This window comes from Neolamprologus multifasciatus, chromosome 3 (assembly GCF_963576455.1).
Source record: "Neolamprologus multifasciatus chromosome 3, fNeoMul1.2, whole genome shotgun sequence".
In the NCBI taxonomy this organism is placed as follows: domain Eukaryota; kingdom Metazoa; phylum Chordata; class Actinopteri; order Cichliformes; family Cichlidae; genus Neolamprologus; species Neolamprologus multifasciatus.
Window position 1 is genome coordinate 23139824 of NC_140441.1, and position 18399 is coordinate 23158222.

General features: G+C 38.2%; 1 protein-coding gene across 1 annotated transcript in view; it reads right to left on the reverse strand.

Annotated features, from left to right (window-relative positions):
* LOC146522062 (leukocyte immunoglobulin-like receptor subfamily A member 3) overlaps positions 1-18399 on the reverse strand; it is a 60435-nt gene that overhangs the window by 13299 nt on the left and 28737 nt on the right. The window contains exons 7-9 of the mRNA XM_085149727.1: positions 6541-6804; positions 5158-5439; positions 4350-4616 (exon numbers count right to left, since the gene is read on the reverse strand). Of these exons, the coding sequence (XP_085005853.1) occupies positions 4350-4616; positions 5158-5439; positions 6541-6804 (813 nt within the window). The remainder of the gene's footprint in view (positions 1-4349; positions 4617-5157; positions 5440-6540; positions 6805-18399) is intronic.

Sequence of the window (18399 nt, forward strand, 5' to 3'; positions counted from 1 at the left end):
TAAAACTGTATTTGGTGACACACACAAACAGGGTTTTTCAAAGTTCAGTTCTGTTAGTTTCCACATGCTGGTTGTTGTGTGCTAAAAACAATGGCCACCAGGCCAAAGCAATGGTTTTGACTCGATCAGCGTTAACCCCGCCCCCTGAGTTTGATGGGTGAGGTTGACAGATAAAATGATTTCATGGTGAGACCTGAAGGAGTCAACTGTGCCAAAATGAATTAATTAAATACACCACTGAATAATTATTTAAATGTGGCAATAATTTATTAAAATGTGAAATAAATAATTAATTAATTAAATGTGTCAATAATTAATTAAATGTGTCAATAATTAATTAATTACATGTGTCGTAAATATTTAGGTAATTAATTATTTCCTATTTTAATTAATTATTTAATGTTGTATTTAATTAATTCATTATGGCAGTCCTGGCGTTCCACAGATCCAGATAGCTTTTCTTCCAATTCTTTAATTCTCTTGCGCATGGGGAGGACTTGAACATAAGCGTTTTGTGCCATTTCAATGTGGACACACAACTCTGAAAACGACTGAAAACGCCAGTGTGGCCGCGGAGCATTTTTGGTCGTAGCCTAAATGTTGTTTCTTGGAACTGCAGAGGGCTATAACAAAACAAAAGTTAAACAGGTTATTAATTTGAATCACATATAAATTGTCTGAAGTTGTTTTCTTACAAACAATTCAACCTTTTCAATGTCTGAGTGCCAGCATGTGACGGCCGTATTGAATACCATTTTGAGTTGTTCCATTGACATTTCAGCGAAATGGATTAGCCACATCATTTTTACACTTTGATTTGTGAGGTGTCTTTGAATTCAGCCTGCTGTAAGTTCATAATTTTCAATTCCATCAAACAAAGTGATGTCCTTTTGTTCCTAACATAAGCTTATGTAGCCAAGTGAACTAATACTACGCATGGAAAGGGTTTAAAAAGAGGGGATTGTGTTTTTGACTGATTGCCTGTCTACCAGAGGTCTGTTGTAGAGTTGTCAGGGTGATGACTAGACCTCGCATTTTGGGGGTATACCGTCCCTTTAAGAGACGCCGTAAGCACTCAAGTTTGCGTCACACTCTGAGCGCTGTGAGCGGGAGTGTCGCTACCCGATCCGTACCGGAAACCCGATCGGTACCCCGCATGCGCGAAAGGTGTCTACTTCCGGTCGTAGCGTTTTACGATAGTTATGGGTCAGAGTATCGGTTAAGATGTTAAGAATAATAAGTATATCTTAAAATGTTTGCAATAATGAAGCATTTCAGTACAATGTAGACAAAAACGAAAAATAAAAAGATAGTTACGGATCGGGACTCCCCGATCCTTACTGCGCATGTGCAAAGTCGGACCGTACAAAGCGGGTCTACCCGATCTGTACCGCGCATGTGCAGATGTTTTCTTCTTCTTCTGTTCGTTTAATGGCAGTGTACTCCCCAGTGTACGAGGATACTGCCACCTGCTGACCGAGCGAATGAACCCCATTGTAAAATGAATTGGCGTCATTACAAACGTGTGTTAAATTTGATTTAGTGATAGTCGAGTGTGTTTATGCTTGTCTGTGAGGAGAGGATTGACTGGAATAGTGATGATGATGTCCGCTATCACTGTCAATTGCCAGTAAACACTTGGCTGGTGGCTGATGAATCTTCACGTGACACATTGCTAAATCAATATTATTAAGTCTGTAATTAGGCGCCATTCTTCTTATTTTACGGCGCTGTTGTTCAATCGGGGAAGGCTCTCTGTTGAGGAGAAAAGCATGACTTTGTTTGTATACGGATTATCCATTGTTTAAATGTCCCGGGCAGTCGAAAAGGAGGCAGAGCTGTTGAGAAATGCTAGGAGCTAACTGGGGGCTAACCGTATCATTCAAATATATTGAATGTCGCAATGTTGGCAAAGAGAGGAAGTGACGTAAGATTTGCGCATGCGGGGTACCGATCGGGTTTCCGGTACGGATCGGGTAGTGACAGGGAGCACTGGAGAGTTAGAAGCTGCAAAAGATTCTGTGGCTAGCTACACAAGAGGTAAATGTGCTAAAAAGTGTAGCATACTGCAAACTATTGTCACCAGTGTTGTAGTAGACTGTAATTAGCTAAGTTTCTTTAGCGATGACTCCATGTTTGTGACCATTTCTGTAGAGTTCTTAACACGCGACGGGTGCATGTTTAATGGTCACGTGCTGTGAAAGGGACTGAAGAGCGGGTTGGCGTGAGTAGTGACAGTGTCCTAACAGATTTCAAAGTTTATACTGTTATTCACTTTGCATAACTCTGTATGTTTCTGTTTGATTCAGAGGAGAGATCACTTGCTGTGGGATTCCTGCGTGTGTACTTGTCCTAGCACAGTAGCTGTGTGGAGTAGTGATGGGTCGTTCGCGAACGAAATGGCTCTTAGAGCCGACTCTTTGAAGTGAACGACGCGAGCCGGCTCCTTATTGGGAGCCGTGAGGTTTTTTTTTTTCTTTCTCTCACCCTCTCTCTCGCCCTTTTTGCCGCTAAACTCCGCACGCGCGGCCTGTACTTTGCGCTGGGCAGAGGGGGGAGGGGCGTTAGTTACACTCGCAGTAGCACAGGAACAGAGCCAGAGAGAAAGAGAGCGAGGGACAACAACGTCACATTAGAAAGGTATAGTAATCATCCACTATTTTCAGTTGCAGATGATAAAGGATTCAGAAAACATCAAAAATCATGCAGGCCCATATGACAGAGAATGTGCATCTTCTTTTTGTTTTAATATTTTAATTTATATTTAATTGTGTTGTGGTTTGCAGTGTTTTGTGTTGTTTCACGTTAAATTTGTTTAAAAGGAAAAAGCTGAAAATTTAAATAGTTAAAAGTTCAAAATGTAATTAGTTGTTTTTTGTATTATATGGTTTATTTATTACATTTTATGTGGAGTGAATAAATAAAGTATATTTATGGTGGCGCTTAGAGACAAAGGAGTACAAATTCCAACACACGTACAAACTCCTAAGCATGTACAAACTCCAAAACACGTAAAAACTCAGAATCACGTACAAAACACAACAGAAGTGCTCCAGGATGCTAGGGCGCAGTGTTGAGCTTTTGTTACCTAGTGGCTACACAAGCCAGGAAGTATCAACAACCAGATTTGGTGTGTGGTAGTAACAGGTAAATGAACTTTTTTTTAAATTATTTGAATAAATATAAGTGCTTGTCTATAAATATACAAACAATACACACATGCTTTCAATTGTGTAATTTAAGTGATCTGGGTAGCTCTGCTTTGGAAGTTCAGTTAACATTAGAAATGTATTTTGGAGTTTGTACGTGCTTTAGAGTTTGTACGTGATTTGTCTCTAGGGGCCATATATAAACATATATAAATAAAACCACTTTTTTTACATTAGTAATTCCTTTTCTGCATACTTTTATATTATTGTTAATGATTAAATAATTAAAGCAACAAAACAACCTGAAGAGCCGGTTCGGAGCCGAAAGAGCCGGATCTCTAAAAAGAGCCGGAAATCCCATCACTAGTGTGGAGAAACCGAAGTGAGTTCATGATGTTCTCCCATAGAAATGTATGTTTAAAAGAGAGTTTACAGTGCACTTTATTGCCAGTTGACCTGCGAAGTTGTGGGATGTAAACAATGTGTTTATTTGTTTTGTTTTCTCTTTTTTGTTGTATTTGTTTCTTGACAGGTCACTACTGTTGTCTATACTGTTTGAATTTAACATGTATATATGATAGTTACTGTTGTCTCAGACCCTGAAAGGCAGTTTTAGGCTGAGCCAGTGGAATAGTTAAATTTTGCCGTTTCACTCAAAACTACAGAATTAAAACTGTGCTCCTCCGAGTACGGTCAGAGAATAAAAAAGCCCACAAAAGAGTATTTCCTGTGTCCTGTCTCATTCCCCATGACCGGGCCACACTTACTTAACTGTGATCATAAGTTTTTCTGTAAACCTTTAGCAACATGTTTGTAAATAACTTTGTCTCAAATGATTAATAAAATTCAGAAAGAGTTCATCATAGGCAGGTAAGGTTTTCATCATGTGAGATGTCGGATTCAGCAATTTTGTTTTTCGATGCCAAAAAGCATTTCTGGGGCAACACTGTAACATGGCAGTTAGCACTGTTACTTGTGTGCATGTTCCCCCGTGTGTGTCTGTGTGGGTCTAAAGGCTTCCTCCTGCAGTCCAAAGACGTGCAGTTCCGTTTTACAGAAATTAATGTGTGAAACTTAAAAAATATTTTTACGCTACTTTTGATACTAAAATAAAAAGATTGAAAGACAAATTATTTTGTTGTGTTTTTGATGAGACATTGTGCAATATAAATAAAAAAGGGTGAAATATGTCCAACCTACATGATACAGTTAATTTGGTGATATCACTCCACTCTGTCCAGGAGGAACTTCTTTTGCCCCGGCAGCTGTATTGTCCTCTGTCAGACTTAGTAGCACTGCTGATCCTGTATTCACTGGATGTTGGAGGTTTGTTCAGCTTGTTTGGTCTCCATGCATACGTCCACTGAGCTGCTTCACCTCCCTGAATCTCACATCTGACAGTGACTGTCTCACCGCTGTATATCTGAGTCCTGGATGGCTGCAGGGTCACAGTGGGCTTAGGAGGAGCTGGTCAAACAAAAATATATCATTAGCAGACTGATAATTTTGACTTGAAAATCAACAATAAATGTCACGGTCTGTGTGGAGGGAGGCATGAAAGGACCCACAATGCAGACTCAAACGTAGAGGCCAGGCTGAAACTCAAAATGGGAGCTTTATTGCTGAACACTGGAAAAACTAAACTAACCTTGGCAATACAAAATAAACTTGGTAGGTATGGCAAACACAACACACAGACATATATGAGGGAGGACACAACTGAACGCTGGGTCAAAAGACCCAGGATCGTGACAATTAAAAAAAAAATGTATTAAATAAATTAAATCAGGTAATTTACTATATGTTTTTTTTTATCTCCAGATGTTTCACTGTGAGTGATTGCTGTGTATTATTATAATTACATTAAAAGCTGTTGTACATCAGATTTAATATTTAGATATTCAAATAAAAACCAAAAGCTTGAGGTTTGTTGGAAGACAAAGTATTTTGTTGTGTTCTTCGATGAAACATTGTGCAAGATAAATTTAAATGAGTGAATCCCACTTACATAATACAGTCAATGTGATGTTGTCACTCCACTCTGTCCAGGACGAGTCTCTCTTGCCCCGGCAGCTGTATCTTCCACCATCGGACTCAGTAGCACCACTGATTGTGTATTCTCTGGATGTTGGAGGTGTGTTTAACTTGTCTGGTCTCCATTCATACGTCCACTGAGCTTCTTCACCTCCATGAATCTCACATCTAAGAGTGACTGTCTCACCTCTGTATATCACACCACTGTATATCTGAGTCCCGGATGGCTGCAGGGTCACAGTAGGCTCAGGAGGAGCTGTTTAAATAAAAAATATATGATTAGGAGATTGACTTGTGAGTTTGACTTGAAAATCAATAGCAGAATTATACAAATATCAAATCATCATTAAAGCTGTCCTGGGTTTTTTTTTTTTTTTTTTTTGCTCTTGTTAATGATAGTCATAATTTTGCATCCTGGTGAAAATTTCCCTTGAAAATCAACTTTCAGGAGGTTTGTTTAAAAACACACACACAGGTAATTTGATGATATTTAGAATATACCAGAGTGAATGAAAACAAACATACAAATAATCCTAAAATGAGGGAAAATGAGTTTTCTGTTCCACAAAGAGAGTTAATTATTTGTGTTCTCTCTTTGTGTAGACAGCTCTCTGTGTTTTGGTCTTAAAGTTGTGTTTATAAATCTGTGGAGTTATCAAAACATTGGTTCCATATAGAAAAGTTGTTTCTGTGGCTGGTTGTGATTTCATGTCAGGTCTCAGCCCATTACAGAGGACAAAACAGTAATATAGTTGAGTTCTGTACGGTCTGCAGTTATTCAACTGATTTTTTCCAAAGCAAGTAAAGAGACTGTTTCAGTCATCTGTGTGTGAAGAAATAAAAACGTAAACGAGTGTCTGTGTCTTTAAATGATCACGTGTCTTTATCTTATCACAAAATAAATTATTTTGTGATAAGATAAACAAATGGCTTCATTTGTTTTCTATTTTCTATTTTATTGAATTCTATTTTGTTGTTATTGTCTCGAAACTTTCCAGCAGAGAAGAAGCTGATGGCAGCATGTGTTCAGCCGAGGAGATTTAGTGACAACTTTTGTCTGAGTTTAGCTGCAGGACGTTATCTCTCATTCAATTTTGAAATAGTGGTGAAAACTGTGTGTTTGCAGCCACAGACATGAAGAAACTGGGACAATTACATTTGCATTTATTTTTTTCATGTAAGAAACAATTTTTTTTCTCGTTTTTACCCTGAGTGATTACTTAATATTAATATAATAACATTAAAAGCTGTTGTGCATGACTTTAGATATCAAACTAAAAAAAGAAACGCACAGTACTGTGGAAATTATTTTTGCAATCTTTTTGGAATTAAAATGAGAGAAATGTGTCCAACTTACCTATTACTCTCAATGTGATGACATCACTCCACTCTGTCCAGGAGGAGTTTCTTCCACCTAAGCAGCTGTATTCTCCACTGTCAGACTCAGTAACTGTGATTCTGTATTCACTGGATGTTGGAGGTGTGTTTAACTTGGCTGGTCTCCATGCATACGTCCACTGAGCTCCTTCACCTCCATGAATCTCACATCTGACAGTGACTGTCTCACCGCTGTATATCTGAGGCCAGAATGGCTGCACAGTCACAGTGGGCTTAATGGGAACTGGTCACATAACAATGATCCAGTTAGGAAAAGAGAAACATAAAAATTCACGACATTAGAGTAGAGTCTAGAGTCACAACAAAACAGCCAGCAGTTGTTAAAGTACAAACAACTTCAGTTTTTAAATTAGTGTCCAATCATTAAAACATAATGATTAGTTCATAAAACATTCACCGGATAGATTTATGCACAAATTTATGCTAATACACAGTCAGTACGTGAAACTCGTTTTGATACAAGGCCTTGGGAAATAGAGACGCTGATGGTGTCACAGCACCCTCTGGTAGAAACAAAATAAAATAAAATAATAAAATAATATAACATAAACAGAATTATAGAAATCTAAAATCATTATAAATATCTGTCCTGGTTTTATTGCTATTGTTAATGGTAATCATAATTTTGTATTCTAGTGACAATTTGATTTGAAAATCAACAAAAACAAGTTTTGTTTTCATTGAGGACGCACTGAGCCTAAAAATTATTAATTTGATATATTTAGTTTTTTAAGTACTGGTTTGAACAGTGATTCCCTCCATAATTCGGAGAAGGCCATTTTAAACTTGGAAAAAATATTTAAACTCATCAGTTTCCTGAATGACGAATGAATTGCTTTTAGTTTGTGTTTCTTCTCCTTCCTCTGCAGGTGTAGATGTCTCTATCAGATATAGTGATTGCACTTAGAGCTCAAAGAGATGATCTCATTGTCAGATGGGTTTTTTCTGAAATCAGATTCTGTCTGCACAGTCCATCAGAGGTCAGAGTCACACTGCCCCCTACTGGTGTGGTTGTGCTGTCAGCTGTCAGAGTGGCCTTGATTTTAAGTTTTGTAAGTTAGAAAAATATGAGGCTGTTATTATGATCCTTTTAGTGGAAGAAGAAGAAACCCACAACATCTGCCACACATATGTTCCAGCTGCAGTTTTCTTTCCTACTGCAACTGTGAGCAGTGATGGCAATAATGGCATTATAAGTAACGACGTTACTAACTAACAAACAGACAGTTGAAGCTGTCTTCATAAGCATAAGACTTCATAAGTCTATGTAAGCAGCTGCGCTCTCCCATGGACAGCAATCACTTTTTGTCACAACACCTGAAGCTCAGGGGGCAAAACAATTGCATGAGTGCTGTTGTTTGACTGCGGAAGAATAAAGTAGTTGTGGTAAGCCAATCACATGACCACTTCAAGATGCCAAAACAAGAAGGTGATATATACCAGTTTTTAAATTGTGTTGATAGGCCACGTAAAACCAGAGTCATGATAAACAATATATATGCGGCGTTTTTTCCTCAATAGTTTCCTCACGTTTACTGTCTAAGGACAGAGCTAGGAAGCACTCTGTGTTTATGAGCAAAAAATAAAAAATAAACAAAACAAAAAAACAGCCCGTTCCTGTTGGTGGGAAAATGTACAATGTCGACCAATGAAAAATTGATATGGCAACATGACATTTGGTTGTTTAGGAAGAGAGGGAAGTTTTAGGAGTGACAGGGAGAGAGAGAGAGAAGAGAAAGAGAGAGAGAGAGCAGAAAAAAGAGAGAGAGAGAGAGAGTTTTAAGATGTGAGAGATTTGTGACGTTTAGCGTGTTTGGAGCATGTAGTTAGTGTTGTCTTGTGTAGTTAGTGTGTAGTGTTGTGGATAGTTTTGTGTTGTGTGTCAGAACAATGAGGACTACTGTCTCCAGGTAGAAAAAGGAGTGATACACCTGCTGTTGTCAGACCTGCAGGTATCATTCTGTGATGTTCTCCTTTATAGTGGACAGAAATTATTTTTTTTGGAGTGGCACAAATAATTTGTGTGGCATCTTATTGAATGCAGAACAGCTGATTGTTATGTAAATAGTTTAAAATGACTGGGAGCAGGTGAGCCTGGTTTCTATTGACATAACCACCACCAGCAGAATAACGTCACTTAAATGAGTGAGTAATACGCTACCTGGTGGTTTGTTCTGAGCGTGAGAAAAAGCCTGAGCCTGTGAGCCTGTGAGCCTGAGAGCAGGGTTTATGAACCCTCTACTTATAGAAAACTCTCCAAATTCACTTGTGGATCTGTCACAGCAGAAGTGCAATCTTGTGAATCATAACTGTGATCTGTTAGCATTGACTAATAAACACGCATGAAAAGGAAACCAGTCGGTTTCAAGGAAACTAACTCTAGTAAATGTAAAGTTTGTGTAGCAGCTGAGTGAAACATCTGCTCACATGGTTGCACTCTTGATATAAAAATTTTAATATTTTAACCAATAAATGCAGTGGAGTATGAGCTGTATCATGTACAATATTTTGTCCCTCAGGTTATTCTTGAAATATAGTTTGTTTCAAGTTTGTTATATGACGGGTCACATTTATTCATGCCGTAAGTAAATGATTCTACAGTATTGCTCAGCAAATACACTTCTTCCTGGTCTGTTAATGTGAAAGTCCGCCATCTAGTGGTTAAATAGCAGAAGTGCCAAGTAATGGTCAGAGCTCCATGTCTGTGATAGTTCTGCATCTGTTGCTCTTGAGATGGGATAAAGTGTAAGTTTGGGCAGATGATGGATTGTTTCTACATATTAGTGCTCTGTCCTTCTTGTGGGTCTGTGATGTTTGTTACATTACTACTGTAAGCTAACTGTTAGTGCTTTGTTTTGCCTGTTAGCATAAAACATGTCAGCATGTGGTATTTGTATTTACATTACTTGACAGGCTTTGTCCATTTATTGTTAATGTTATGATCTTGCATTCGTCATGTGACATTTGCATCTACACTGAGATTAAATGTACCTGCTCTGTTTTGTTGTTACAGTTTTACAGACTGAAAGTGGTACAAATGGTACATCAGTAAAAGCTCTGAAGAACGCCACAGTCTCCACATGGAGCGCTTACTGAAGCCATTTATGTTTAACTGCACAGGCTGAATAGAAGCATTGAGTCTGTGCAGAAGATAACATGTAAACACAGGGAGGATAATATTGAGCACATTATAGGAGATAACAGCTACATATATAAACAGGAAGAAAATAATAATTTCTTACCTTCAGCATTTCCACAGATGACTGTACTGAGCACTAAAATAATGAATAAAACCTCATCAGACATTATACAACTGACAAGATCAAAAACAATATAAAGTAAGACTTTCTAAAGATACATTTCCAGATGAACAGTAATCACCAAATTTCTGTGCTTCTGTTTGTCAAACAGGCTCAAACAAAATAACTCAAACTGTTGTAACACAGTGTGTAACAATAAGTGATGCAAAAAGCAGCAGCGTATCAAACATTTAAACACTTAAAGATTCACAAGTCTGCTTTGTTCCAGCTCTCAGGTAAACAGGTTAAAGCAGTGACTCACTGTAATTCTCACAGATCAGAAACATTTTCATTAATCGCTGCCGTTCAAACAATGTCAGACGTGTACTTACAGAAAAAGCCCATCATGCAGAGCAAAGAGAGCCTCATCGTCACATCCAGCCTGCTGCACTCTGATCCACAGATAATCTCAAACAGTTTTAGTTTGCAGATAAAGGAGAAGTTGTGTTTAATATAGATACAACAAGAGTTTTTCTTCAGGCTCTTATTCTGATTGGTCTCTCTGTGCTTCCTGCCCTTACACACAAACTCAAACAGCTCCTGTAGCTTTGACCGCAGCAGTTGGTTGACATGTTTATATTTCCTGTCCACTGCAAACATAGAAGCTTGTTTCTTGTGTTGTGTTGTTTCCTTTTTCTATAATATACAAAGCTGTTGTGTTGCTTCATGTAAGTAGACATGTTTTGCCCTTTTGGGGTATTTTTCGGGTGCAATATCCACTAATATTTGTCTCCTGGCAGGTTTCTGCAGACTGGGAGTCACTGAGAGTGAATATACCAAAACAGCTTTTCTACTTCGGTGCCTGTATTTTCACTAAAGCCTTTTTTAAAAAACAAAATCTCCTTTTGATTGTCTTAAATTAAATTCTTACTTTAGGCTGCATTAAAATGTCTTTGTTTTATTCGACTCTTAGCTGAAACATCATCATGCAGTACTATAGTGAAAAGGCTCCTTTGACCTCAGACCTGTGAAAGTTTCCACCTTGTGGTTAAATTCTGGTTTTAAGTTTGGTGGAGACCCAAACACAGGAAATGACTCAGTGTGTGGCTGAAGTGAGACTAAAGACCTTTATGTTTCACCAACTAAAGAACAATTAAATTCATAGATGCATTCAAAGTGATATTTATTATCTGTTGTCATATCAAAGTAAAGCAGGAACTCATTTATTCTGCAGACTGTTCTTTGTCTTGCTTTGACATGTGCAGATGCACACTGACCTCAGCCTCTGACTACATGTAAACACAATAAAATAAAACAAACTGATGATGTGAAACAATGATTGAAACACTGTAATAATGATGTTTGTGTTGAACACCACATTTTACCAGCCAAGATCATGTGATTGTGTCCAGAGTCAGTTCAAAAAGCAGACCCACATGATAAATGGTTCTTATACAGCACTTTTTCTACTCTTCTGAGCGCTTCACACAACTTGTGCATTCACCGATTCACACTAGCACATTTTTCTTGGTGCTTTCTGACAAACATTCACACACACATTCATACTCCAATGGATGCCTTGGAGAGCAATTTGGGGTTAGTATCTTGCCCAACAATATGTGATAAGCAGACTAGGGGAAGCCAGGAATTGAACCAGCAACCCTCTGATTAGTAGAAGTTCAGCTTTACTGCCTGAGCTACAGCCACTCATGCAAAGCAGGACTCAGAGTACCAAACAAAGGTGACCTTTATTATGAAGCTGATAGTTTCAGGCCTCGATGGTAACAAATGAAGAAAACTGAGTTACAGATAACTGATCACAGGCACACAGAGACTTACCTGTGGGTCATCACAAAATCTCTATTGAGGTCACAAAAGTATCAACTTACACTTTCCAGTCAACATAAATAAATAACTGAGACTTAAACACTGTGTGATTCCACAGACGTTAATCTGTCCAAATGATTCAGTGATGTGTAGACTAATAAATCAGAAGATACTGTGGTGTATTACCTACAACATGACTGTAGACGGATGTTTTTTTTCCTGTGTATCTAATGTTATAATAATAATTGCTGAGAGACTTTTGCCTTTATTTTTATTCATGTTGCCATAGTAACTTTAAATCGTAAAAGTCTACTGAGAAAATGCACAAAGAATTGCAACAAACCACACATTGCTTCATTGTGTTAAACAGTTCACTTATAACTGGACCAAACTTCCTCTTTACATTTACTGAAGTTTGATAACAAGAATAAGTAACCACACCAGAGTTTTTGAAGTGTTTTAGAGCGGTGGTTTGATGTGGATGATTGTTTGTCTTTGTATATTATGTGCATGTGATCACAGCCCTGGGCCCTGTCCTCAGCTTGTGACGGGTCCCTGGTCTCTGGGAGGGTCGGCTGCCCGTTGCCTCTGGTTCTCATGAGGGCTCCTTCTTACTTCTGCCCTCTTTCAGGTGCTGTTTGTTTTCTGTATCACTACCTCTTTTTTCTCTCTCTTTCCTTCTCTTTCGTTCTTCTAATTTCTTCTTCCTAATCTGGACCTCCCCACCTGTCAGCTCTGGCACTGTTACAGTAAAGATGTGTAATCTTTTTTTTCTTTTACTTTAATACCTGCAAATAGTTAATGTAGCAGTTAAAGCACAGTTTCTATAGTAAATGTTCTTCCTCATTTTAACTCTGCAGGCTGATGAAGAAAGCAACAAAAGATCATTGAGGTTTGTTTCAGTGCAGAGATGGTGCAGATAAGACTGCAGCTCTGTGTGAACTTACAAATAACAATGTTTACACAATATTTTCCATCATTCACGTCTTTTTGAGAAGTGATCCTTCCTGCTACAGTCTGATCTACAGGTCAGAGTCTAAACACTTTCTGCATATACTTTCATGGTCTCAATCATTAAAGTTTCACATCTTACTGACATGTTAATAGTCTAAAGCAGCGGTCTCCAACCTTTTTTGCGCCACGGACCAGTTTATGCCCGACAATATTTTCATGGACCGGCCTTTAAGGTGTCGCGGATAAATACAACAAAATAAAACTAGTACCGGTACCGAAAAAAAAGACGATTTATTCATAACACACGTGAAAAGACCAAGGAAAACCGAGTAAATGATAAAAACGATAACAAAATAACGCTGAAAACCGATAAAAACCCTGAAAACCATACATTTTCACACCTGAGCCTCAACTCTCGCGGCTCACGGACCGGTACCGGTCTGAGGCCCGGGGGTTGGGGACCGCTGGTCTAAAGTATTGTCCTCATCAGGGTATGAAGAGGACAATAATGTGCAGTGTGCCTTAGGACCTTATGTTTGCTGGATACTGATGGCTTAAAATAAGAGATTGCTACACAAAAAACTGTTGTCTCAAACCACAGGCTGCATTTCCTCTTTTCTATGTGGCCGAGACGAATATGAGGCCGTTCAGTGGATTAAAAATAAACCTGTTGCAGAACAGACAGCAACCACCAACAACCCTTCACACACATGTGGTCACTGTAGCTGCCGCCCTGTGTGTCGGCATTATTCTGTATTGTCATGTTTGCAGTTTGATCTTTACTTTATAGATAGAGTTAGAAGAATATATATTTTTTATTTTAAACATTTAAATATAACTGAAATAACAAGAGAAAAAAGAAAAAAGAAAACGTAAAAATCATCAAGTTTTCATGTAAATATCTATGTCTACAGAATGTGTGTGCTGTAAAAAGGAGTAGGATGAAGTTTACAGTTTTAATAATAATGGATTGCATTTATATAGTGCTTTTCAGGACCCCTCAAAGCACTTTACAATACCACTATTCATTCACTCTCACATTCACACACTGGTGGAGGCAAGCTACAGTTGTAGCCACAGCTGCCCTGGGGCAGACTGACAGAGGTGAGGCTGCCATATCGCGCCATCGGACCCTCTGGCCAACACCAGTAGGCGGCAGGTGAAGTGTCTTGCCCAAGGACACAACGACCGAGACTGTCTGAGCCGGGGCTCGAACCGGCAACCTTCCGATTACAAGACAAACACCCAACTCTTGAGCCACAATCGCCCTTTTCCTGTTCCTAGCCCATTATCTCAAATGTAATTGCTTACAGATCCATATCTAGAATTCAACATTATTTGATCCATACATGTTTAACTATGTACAAGTCTAACACATGAAAATACACAAATAAAACCATTTGCAGCATGTAAACCAAAACAACAACAAACTACATCCTGGGTTTAACATCTGCTTAATCTCTGAGCTTATTTTATGTGACAAACACCTTAATAAACACTTTGGTTAAGCTTTGGTTGCTCTGGCCTTGATCTATTAGAATGAGGACACAATGAGACAACTCAGTCACTGAGAGGAAGATTTCCTATATTCATGCAATTTATATTTTTAAGCAATTGTGTGAATTTTTGTACTGATGTACTTGTCTTGATTTCATCAGTACAGGTGTTCCACACACTAACTCCTCTGACTGTAATGCTGTGATATTTTACATTTGTCCTTACTATTGGCTTGCTGAACATAAGGATTCCTCTCCTGAGTATTTGGTCTTATATGGAACAAGTTCTGAATTTGTGGGGCAAATATTTATTTGCTGATTTGTACATTGTTTGCACAGTTCTGAGGTCAACCAAATCTTTAAATCTGAGAATATTTAATTTAATAAAAAGTGGATTTAATGGTTCTCTTGAACTAGTTTTATTTGTTATGCTTATTGCTCTTTTTTGCAGAATCTATATTGGATGGGTGTGTGTTTTATACGTCTTTCCCCACACATCCACACAGTATGTCATGTACAGCAATATAATAGAACAATAGATAATATAATGATGTTTGATTGATGAGATCCTTAACCTTGTAGAGAATTGCCAGAGACTTTGATATTTTGCCTTTGATATAAGTAATGTGGTGAATCCAGCATAGTTTGTGATGTATTATCACACCGAGGAATTTTATTTCAGATACTCTGTCTAATTCAATGTTATTTATTGTCAGTTTACTATCGGTTGAATATGTGCGATTCCCAAATATTAAGAATTTTGTTTTACTCAGGTTCAATGTTAATTTATTAAGGTCAAACCAGGTCTTCAGATTATTTAATTCACTTTCTAGTTCATTCAGACGTTGCTCCAAGTTACTTCCACAGCACAGTAAGTTTGTATCATCTGCAAATAATATTACTTTCAAAGAGTTTGAAATTGCACATATCTCATTAATGTACAATATGAAAAGCAGCGGCCCCAAAACTGAACCTTGGGGAACCCCTCACACAATTTTGGCATTTATTTCTGTAAAAATGTTTTTTTATGGTTTTTAAGGTAACTGTTAACCCATGATAATTCCACCCCTCTGATTCCATATGTACATAGTTTGTTAAGTAAAAGGTTGTGATCAACTGTATCAAATGCTTTCTTTAAATCTAAAAAAACTCTGACAGCATATTCTTTGTTTTCAAAACAGTGTTTACTGTATCTATGAACTCCATTAAGGCATGTGTTGTGGTCCTTTTGGGTCTAAATCCATATTGCTCTTCATATAGTATCATATCAATTTTCATCATATCAGGAAATAAACCACTTTGTAATAACATATTACAAATGTAGGTCAATTGTTTCACAATACATCCAATAATATCTTTAATTAAGTCCATATCAATGCCACCGCAGTCAGTTTATTTCTTAGAGTTGAAGGATGTAACTGCATCAGTAATTTCCTCTTCATCTACTCCCCTCATAAACATTTAGTTTGCTACATTAATAGTTTTAGTTTTAGGGGGGTTTCCAGTTTTTACAATTTCTTTTGCCAATCCAGGACCAACAATAAAAAAAGTCATTAAAACTATTTGCAATTTGTTTTGTGTCACTGGTGTCTTTGTCATAAAATTAATATAAATTTAATCCTGTCAGACAGGACAGGATTGGAAGGTTGATGGTTCGCTCCAGTCTGCGTGCCAAATATCCTTGGGAAGATACTAATCCCAAGCTGCTCTCTGATCCATCTACTGAAGTGTGAATATGTGACAGAAAGCAAGTAAATAGAAAAAAGTGCTTGGGTAAATTGGGCAAGTTGTGTAAAACGCTTTGAGTGCTCAGAATAAAAAAGTGCAGAAAAGGAACCGAACCATTTATCAGACATTCCTCAGAGGTTCCTCAGACCTTGATGCTCTTCCTGATTGTGTTGCTTGTCTTTCTCCAGGTCTTTCCCTGCAGGATGGTGGCCCTCTCTTTTTTTATGCCCACTTTCTGCATCACTTATTCTCTGGTGTAATAGAGAAACATATAATCAGTAGTCAGGGAGTGAATGTTAGTTACAGATGATCTTACACACCACCTCAACATAGTATAGTATAGTTTGTATAGGCGTATAGATTAGCTTGTATGCCTTTGTATACACACACAAACAACAACAAAGTAAAGAATCAACAGCATAATGTAGTGTTTGGGATTTCTGAGGTTCAGCAGTGCTGGGAATAGTGGGAATGTTACTGGGAGGCGCTTGGGTAACAAAAGGCCATGCACAGGTGTAGTTGGCCTCTTTGTCTTAGTTTTGTTGTGTTAATGAAGCTAAGTTAATGAAGCTAAGTTTTTTCTCACAAATCAGCTCTGAGCCTGGAGGACTGAAAAAAAACAATTTAAATTTTCACAACTGCAGAAAAAGATTCACTGACTTTGTGATTATTTCCTTATTTTCCAACAAAGATCCGAAGTTCAAACTTGTGGCTTCAGACGTTTTCACGTATCTCAACTCTGTTTGGAGATGCTGACACCATGTGGACAAATGCTATTATTGCAGGTTTGTGGGTTAGAAATGCTTTTAGCATGGCAAACCATATAAGTAATAGTAATACTGTTTCAGTGTGGAAATATCTGTGTGTCCGTTATTCCAATAAGTGTTTTTATTCATCATTTCTATGAGGAAAAGAAGAAGGGAAAATGTTTCGACATTAAATGTCTGTGAAGGTTCTCAGTCATCCAGGTCATCATAGTCAAAGGAGCTTGCAAAGAAAAGCGTCTGGACTTCTTTAAGTTGCTTGAAGACGTTTCACCTCTCATCCGAGAAGCTTCTTCAGTTCTAAGCTCAAATGGTGGGGAGTCCCAGATTTAAACCCAGTGGGAGTTTCCCCCCACAGAGGGACAAAAGGACCCCCTGATGATCCTGATGATCTAATCGCCTGAGCCAAGGTGTGAAACTGTGTGTGGGTCCCAATCAGCCAGGGTTTCAGGTGAGCTCATTGTGAAACCTGGCCCCACCTTATCATGTGATTTCCTGAGGTCAGATGGCCCAGGATGTGAGTGGGCGTTAAGGCGTCTGGGAAGGGAACTCAAAACTGGATTATAGATGGCAGACAGTTGGTGTCGTAAACCACCGCCTCTGTTCAAAGATGGTCGCTCACAGTGGACATAAATGGCTTCTTTCACTCCTCTTTCAAACATCTGTTTTCTCTGTCCAAAATGTGAACATTGGCATCCTCGAAAGAGTGACCTTTGTCCTTTAGATGCAGATGGGCTGCTGAGTCTTGTCCTGTGGAGGACAGAGGACAAGACTCAGCAGTCCAGTCTAGGTTTATATCTGGGACTACCCACCATTTGACCTGAAGAAGCTTCTTGGATGAGAGGTGAAACGTCTTCAAGCAACTTAAAGAAGTCCAGACGCTTTTCTTTGCAAGCTCCTTTTACTACGATGACCTGGATGACTGAGAACCTTCACAGAGAGTAGTGGGGATAGGTTAATTGGTCAATCTAAATTACCCATAGGTGTGAATCTGTGAGTGAATGCAAATGGTTGTCTGTGTCTCTGTGTGTTAGCCCTGCAACAGACTAGCGACCTGTCCAGGGTGTACCCCGCCTCTCACCCTATGACAGCTGGGATGGGCTCTAGCGCCCTCCGCGACCCTGGAAAGGATAAGCGGAAGCGAATGGCTGGATGGACACACAGTATATTTGTTTTTCTATAAATAATAATGACTTCTCTTTTGGGTTTTTTTGTTTGTTTTGTTTTGGTTGTTTGTTTTTCCATAATTTGTGTATCTGCAAATATACAAATTCTGTTTTTTTCATATGAAAGAAACTATACTGTGGTGGGGATTGCTAATTTCTTGTTTTTGATTTATGTATGTTTTGTTTTGTTTTGCTTTACTTTTGTTTCATATGTTGTTTGTTTAATTTAAGACTAAAAAAAAAAATAAAAATTTTTTTTGAATGAGTGGTAAAACTTGAGGGGGTAGGGACAAATAAGTAAATACTTCTACCTACTCCTTTTCAAACAAATAATGGAATAATATATTGTAATGATTGTGAAGGCTCATGTTTGAAATGACAGATTTTAGAACTAATGAATTTAACTTTAAGCTTAATTGCTTAATTTAAGCTTAATGCACTTTATAATCTGGTGCGCGGTATGGTAAAAAAAGAAAAAAATATGGTAACTTCTACCTTACTTTATTATGTCCAGCAGTCCAACTTTTTGTGCATGGTGCTACCGCAGGTGCCTTTGACGGTGCAAAACGTTTCATCGACATTGTTGTGTTTGTTGGGGAGAAAACTTACAAACATACAGTACAGCACTTCAGAGTCGCACTGCT